The 7,461-nt window shown below is 41.0% G+C and overlaps 1 protein-coding gene across 1 annotated transcript; it reads left to right on the forward strand.

Annotated features, from left to right (window-relative positions):
- Positions 1-2,367: 2,367 nt before the first annotated feature.
- Positions 2,368-6,468, forward strand: LOC139954705 (uncharacterized). The gene is made up of 4 exons (XM_071954626.1): positions 2,368-2,494; positions 4,153-4,338; positions 4,562-4,653; positions 5,615-6,468. Exons 1-4 carry the CDS (start codon positions 2,368-2,370, stop codon positions 5,933-5,935), a joined length of 726 nt encoding a protein of 241 aa, XP_071810727.1. The 3' UTR covers positions 5,936-6,468.
- Positions 6,469-7,461: the final 993 nt, after the last annotated feature.

The raw sequence follows: 7,461 nt of genomic DNA on the forward strand, positions 1-7,461 counted from the left end.
ACAACACCCTTGCTCTTCAAAATACTAAAAACTTGCACCGGTGGAACAGCTTGTTCACCGGTGAACGACAACTTAACTATCCGAGAATCACGGCGCAATGCCATGATACCGAAGGTGGCTAGGCCACAGGGGAGTAACACAAAACAAACAAAAGACAGGATAGTGAAACAACAAACGATATACGAACTGAGGAAAACACACGAACACAAGCTATCACACCCGTCTGGCGGGAAGTATAGCACAGCACAGTACAATAACAGCTGTAACAGATGAAGAGCGAGAGCGAAAACACGTCCGCACTCCACGAAAGCCAACTGCCAGATGCACAAATAGTAGTGTCAGTACACTTAAAGGGGCCACACAATGAATCCAGCCAAATAGTTAACGTCAATCGCCCTCTAATTTTCTCCAAACTTATGATTACGTAAATACAACAGCTGACTTCAGCCGTACAATTTAGTTTTTGACGATTAGGTTACGATACGCACGCCCGTCGTAAGCCTTCACTATTGTTCGCGCAGCAACGTAGCGTTTGGGATTTAATTACGAAGACGTCTATTTTTTAGATAAAAGCATTTACTTGATAGCAAATATGAGCTCGTTGGGAATTGAGAAAGAATCCCGTGATCGTTACGGGAGGGATCCAGTGTCTTGCAACTGCAATAATGTTTGTCGTAGGAGCAGTGGCCGTGGCGCATGTCCGTGTAAACTTAGCGGAAGATTGTGCACGAAATATTGTACTTGCGAAACGAAAAAGTTACAATGTACTAACCGATCTAAAAAGAAGCGAGGTTCTGATGATTCAAGTAGTAGTGATGTAAGTACGAACATTTTTTTGTCTTAAAAATTTATGATCACGTTCATGTGTAGGCCTACGTGCAGTAAGCTGCATAAACACGATATGATCACCAATGGCAAGTGGGATTGAACTCATTCCTTGGATATAGATGCACCATACTGAATGGAAGAACCCTCTTGATTTTACAGGAAGGAGGGAATGTCCTGTTTCAGGTCGATCCGAACCTGTCGGTGCCCGTTCAACACCCCAGGGGCCTGTGCACACCCCAGGGGCACATTGAATAACTTGTGCCTTAACGTTACAACAAGCAAAACTAAACTGTTTTTCCTCTCTCCGCCTCAGTTTTAAATGTGACTTGGTAGGCTGGTGCTTGGGTCCCTACTGCCCGTGGGATTGAGAGATCCGGGTCACAACAAGTTGAATCTCTTTACTCACTGCACTCACAGTAGTTTCTTTTAAAGTTTGTGCAACCAATTTAATTTTTTGGAAATTTGTGTATGAAAACTTGATTGACAGGCTGTGGATCTGTTACTGTACATGCATTTACTTTCAGCCTCAGACCTTTAATACAAATCGTACGTTCTAATACATACTTACACATTTGAATACTGATATGTCTCGCTTTTTGGTTACATTTATTATAGTACTCTATTCTGATTGTATTACTGTACCTTACTAACGAGGTATACAGTTGTTAGGCCACAAGAGTTACCAACCCAGGCCTGAATCTACGGGGGTATCTGTATTGCAAGACGGGTATAACCTTACTAAAGCTTCGTTGGATCCCGCGGTCACATTTATCAAGAAAATGGAGCCACAGAGCTGTACCACGAGCAGTCTCACACAAGCACCCAAAGAGACACCGCAGGAATTCCTTGCAAGGGCCCTTGGTATTCGGCAGCGGGTTTTATTCGCCTCGAAAGAGTGAGACCAGCCAGCGGTACGAGGAGCCGCTGGTGCAGGCCATATTTTGCATGCATTCTCAAATGGCCTGACCAGTGAGTCGATTCGGGCCGAAAATCCATCCATCTCTGATGAGCTCCTCTTGGAGAAACTGCACAAGAGCGCCAGTAGTGAGAAACAGTCCAAAACGAAACCATACCAGGCAGCTCATGCTACCGAGGAAACCTCGAAAAAGGTAACAAAAAGGGAATGAAAGCCTATCCTCTTGGGGAATCCCTAAATGGTTTAAGGGTGTAAATGGTTTAAGGGTGGACATTGAGGATCTGAAAGAGTTAAAAATGCAGGTAGCCCAAATTCAGGAATCCTTGAGCAGAGACAGGCCGGCTAATTACAATGGAAAAAGGGGCTATCCTAAGTGCAAATCAGAAAATGTGGGTGATCGGTGTAACCACTGCTTCCGATGTGGAAGTGGTGACCTATGCCCGAGGGTGTCCACAGAGGCCATCGGGAAACGAGGGAGGGTCACCTCTAAGGGACGAGGGGGGACCCAACAGTAGAACAGTCATTTGGTGACATTAAACCGCCCACTGCACCTGTCCCTTAAAAAGTTGGAAAAACTAGTAAGATTGGTTGGTAATAGAGGTGCATTGTGCGGGCCTCCCCCAATGTATGTGTTGTGGGACACGGGTTCCCAGGTGTCGATAGGATTGGATTCGGGAGAATATGCCAGGGGTCATAGTCACACCCGTGGAAGAGCTCCTGGATGGTCTTCACCTGGATGGGTGGGTAGCAGTAAGTTTTGCAGTGGGCACACATGGTGTAATAGAGGTACCCATGTGGGTGTATTCAGGGGATATGGATAACCCACTCGTGGGCTATAACGTTATCGCCTACCTACTGAAAGACACAGACAGGGGGTTCGGAGTTGAATGAATGATCTAAACTCTGCACACCCTGGGAAAGGGAAAGTACCCTTATAGTGGGGCGGATACGTGTACAAATTTAGTTGAATTGTGGGTTCTGTGGTAAAAGCACCAAACTTGGTGTATATAAAGTTGAAGGCATACTTCATGATTTAAGATATAGTAGACAATTTTTGGGTGGCATTTGGTTCCATGGCTCAGTGTAAACGACTACTATGTCAATCAGCATGATAAGGGTTAACCTCAAGGACATTACACCAGTTTTTGTTATTGGACAAAATGGCCTAATCAGAAGCAGGTTTTGAACATGGTGCACAAATTTTCTTGATCTAATCTATATCTTAATGTAATTCCTTTCACAACGAAACAAAACTAAACTATGAATACAAGCACGTTCATAAGGCAGGTAGGTTATGCCACAACTTTTAAGGAAAATAGTAACCTCCTCAATTTAACTCGACCACACTCTCATGTTATTTTGCTGCCCCATCAACAAATTTAGGAAACATTTATCGGTTCTATGCCTAAGTAGTGACACAACTATCCTATATACTATATCCTATATAGTACTAGTAGGCTAGCCTACTAGTTCTAGCTACAATCCTCCACGAAAATGATGGGACAGTATGAGCAGCAACGAGCGATATTGGTTTAAGCGTTCAATTGGTTTTGGTTCAATGGATACTGGTTTAAGCGTCCCCGTTCAATGTTGTAGCCAAAAGCGCTCAGAAACTCCAACATAGATACGGGGTAGTGGGGTGTCCCATCTATTTTTGTCGACGATTGTAGCTACCATTAACGTTACCCATTGTGTTCCGTGAAGACGATCAATTTCGACATCGCTGTCCGATCCCGCTTCCATCTTCGCTGGTCTCCGGTTCGAACATTTAGGGAAAAACTTCCCCATGATTGTCGACCATGTCCTCCATTTCCCGGCCTTCTTCGCTATTGCTATCTGAATACTGTGAGTCAATGCCACCGGCAGCCATTGCGCGATATGTATAAGCTATGCTGTGTATGCGGTGCTGTGTATATATGCGTACTACAGTGCGTCTATAGTGCTGTATGTGTTAGCAATAAGCAGTTCCCTGCGACGATATCATGCACTTTTGACTTGGTAAATAAATGACGTCATTTGTTTTCGACTTTCCCTGAACGAGTCAATGTGGGCGATTTTTGCGGAGTTTATGTTGCTTGATAGGAGGAAAATGCAAGGATTTTGGAAAAAAAGAAGTCTTATGTATGAACTTGTGATTTTTCATCTAAATCCCAATCTTAACTTTCTTGTAACAGAGTGGTGAGAAAAGTAATATTTTGGATCATTTTGAGATTTCTACATACTCAATACACTGCGCAGAATATATACATGTTTGCACTCTTCTGCGCTCTCCCCGTGACGTCACTGAATCTATTACGTAATCGTACTTTTTACCGATGTCTACCCCTTTGGAGACGAAAAATGATCGCGTTGTGTTTTTCTTAACATAAGAATTTGTAACTTTTAAATTATGTAAAGACCTTTTAAAGGTTTTGAAAATCGGTGGGGATTTCCCCAATGTGTTGGCGCGATCGACGGATCCCATATTCCAATAATTTCTCCAACTGACCATCCAGCTGATTACTATAACAGGAAGGGATTTCACAGCATTGTATTACAGGCGGTTGTTGACTTCCGCTACAGGTATGTAACATATATAACCAGGGGGAAGAAGGGTATGTAATACGTCAGATATTAAAGTAATAATTTAGCCTGGATTTTTTGGCTCATGCATACATTTTTAAGAAAGTCAGCCAGGAAAGAACCTGGGCACGAAACATTTTGACTGATAGATGCTTAAGAAATCATTGCCCAAATGAGCGAATTGATCTATGTAAAAATTACTAATTACTATCACAAGAGTACCTATTTTAATTAACCACCTGTTCATTGTGACAGTTAATGGTGTATTCGCATGTTTCGCTTTCAATAAACACCATTTAAAAACGGAAGAAAGAAGTTCTTTGTTCATATGTAAACATTTGGGAAGTGTTAGTACTATTTATGTGCGACCTTTTTTTTATATAGCAATATTGAAGAAAAACATAAATTCAGCTTTCATCCACCGGTTGCTTTTTGCGGAATCCGGTCTAATTGCCACTTTTTCCAATTCAGTGTAACTTGTTTGGAGACATTCTGCAAGTTGTAAATATGTTCCAAACGGTTCATTATACAGTGTGTAAAATTTCAGGGAAAGGCAGACTATCAGGCGAATCCACCTTCTTTGGAAGGGGGGGGGGGGGGGGTAAAGCCGTGGTTCACTTGAAACTGGTTGAAATACCTGCATTGTACGGTAACATACGTTGTTTGTTGATTTATTTGAAACTGAATATGAACCAATGGCAGCAATGATGCAAATTGGCCACAAATTACTTGAAAATGAGTTAAAATAGTATAAAAAAGAATGACATCCAAATGACCACAGATAAAGTGTTCCATAGGTAAGCATTCGCTGAACTATATTAAAAAATCTTTCAAATCAGTGACAAGTCACCAACCAAAAACTTCCAACGTTTTAATAAAGGCAGCGTTTTTCGCAGAATTTCGAAATGTTATTTCCTTAGTATTAACGATGTTGCTTACAAGCTTGACTAGTGTAGTTTCACTTCCAATAATCACGTGAAATGCTATAAATTCTGAATTGTTCTGACTCGGATTCCAACAATAACATAACTAGTGTAGAAAAGTGCCCGAGCGTCGGAGATGTGAGTAACACATTAATCTGTACGAATATGTTTGAGAAGACTCAAAATGCGGACTTGGATTGCTGTTATGTAATGTTGTTATGTTTATGTATGTTTATTCACTAGACAGACATGATTTGTATTTAATATTCACAGCTGTGTCGCACCGTTCAAGGTCAGGAAGTTCCAATAGTTATCCTGGGAGACCCAGCCTATCCACTCCTCCCTTGGTTGATGAAGGGGTTTTCCGACACAGGCCGACTAACAGAAGGCCAAAAGGTTTCCAATTACAGACTTAGTAGAGCACGCATGGTCGTCGAAAATGTTTTTGGAAGGCTTAAAGGAAAGATGGTGTTGTTTGATGAAAAGGAACGACACCAGCATGGAAAGTTTACCGACCCAAGTGATAGCCTGTTGCAGTCTACACAACTTATGTAAATTAAGGAGGGATCATGTGAATGATAACCGGCTTGAGGAAGCGGAGGAATATAGGCAACAACAGTTATATGAAGATCCCCATGACGGCCAAGATAATACCCGTGCAATTTCTTCCAGGGATGCACTGCAGTATTTCGCGGAACGATATTAATTAGGCGTATATATTTATTTCATGATATATTTTAGAAAATAACTGTATTATAACTAGAAAACTTCATACTCAAGTTAGATCCAGATTTTCCCTACACGATGCTAGGTACCTTTAAGCGAATTTGCTCGTTACATTTGCCTTTTGTACTTATTTCTTCCCACGGGCTCTTATTATGTGCTTCGCGGAATTTCCAGAGGTAGCGAGCGAGTTGGAAAGTGTGAAAATCTGCTCCCCCCAAAAAATTACCAGAGTCCATTTTCCTTATAGTCGAGTACATTAGAACTTCGCATTATATTGACGCATTTGAATTTATCTGATATAAGGTTTTCTAAAGTAGCAGTCAACAAGTGCAAACAATGGCACGATAGTTTCGCCAGATTAATTAAGAACTGTGTATCATCTTCCACTTCAAAGGTGTGATTGTCAGGTGTGACAGGACAAGACACTTGTTGTTTGACTCTTTACCTTATTTACCTTATTTCACAAGTTAAACAACACATTTCTGGTTGACTTTGATTGCGTAACGTGTACCAGTAGAGTTGCATTGGGAAGTGTTAAAATCTAAACCAAAATAGGTACATGTGATTGAAATACATTTTGCGTATTAATTTTCTGTGCATGTTGAATGAAAAGAGCTCACCCATATGCAACCTGCTACATCCATTCAGAACTGTGTGGAAATTTTCATCACAATATATATTTAGCATTTAGCATGTTGTTTTCTTACATGTCCTTTTCTGAAAGCGATTTCTCCCAACACGTCATCCTCCTTTAACTGGGTTTAATGTTAAAACTGCAATTTGGTAAGCTGCCAAGAAGAAATTTTACTATCAGTGTATTTTGTTAGTATTGCACTCAATAATTTATGGAGTGTAGACTAAACGCTTTACGGTGGCACAACCTTTGTAGCCTGGGCTTTACACTCGAACTATTTCAATGAAAGTCGAGAATGCGAATAGGCCTATCTGTTTTAGTACTTATCAAATCAACATGTATATCTTTTCACATTTGCAGTTATTATTTTGTAATACAGAGTTCAGCAATATTCGCAGTGAACGTATTGCTGGAAGTTTTTGGTGTGATTTTTAGGAGGTCGACCTTTGTTAATAGATCAATTCATGCTAGCTAAAAATACATTCATCTCACCTGGTAGCTACGCATGACTAATTGAAGAAACAGTTTTTTGTACATCCTCTTACGGATGAGATGTAACAAAATGTGATACATGATTCCTAACCAACTTTTATAATTCATTTCTTAAACTTTACAAAATGGCGGGAAATTAGTGCTAACACAACGATGATCGCGGGAAAACTTACAAGTGTATCACGTCATCTTTCGTTCACCGTTATTGTTTGTCTTTTCTTGTTGTTATTCCGGACTATAATCTCAACGGGAAGGCTGCAGGCGTAGACAACATCCCCGCTGAGTTAATAAAGCATGGAGGAGAGACACAGAACTGATGTCCTTACTCGTATCTGCAACAAGATCTGGCAGACAGGAGATTGGCCTACACTGTGGACCCA

The sequence above is a fragment of the Apostichopus japonicus genome, chromosome 17, assembly GCF_037975245.1.
Source record: "Apostichopus japonicus isolate 1M-3 chromosome 17, ASM3797524v1, whole genome shotgun sequence".
Taxonomy (NCBI): Eukaryota; Metazoa; Echinodermata; class Holothuroidea; order Aspidochirotida; family Stichopodidae; genus Apostichopus; species Apostichopus japonicus.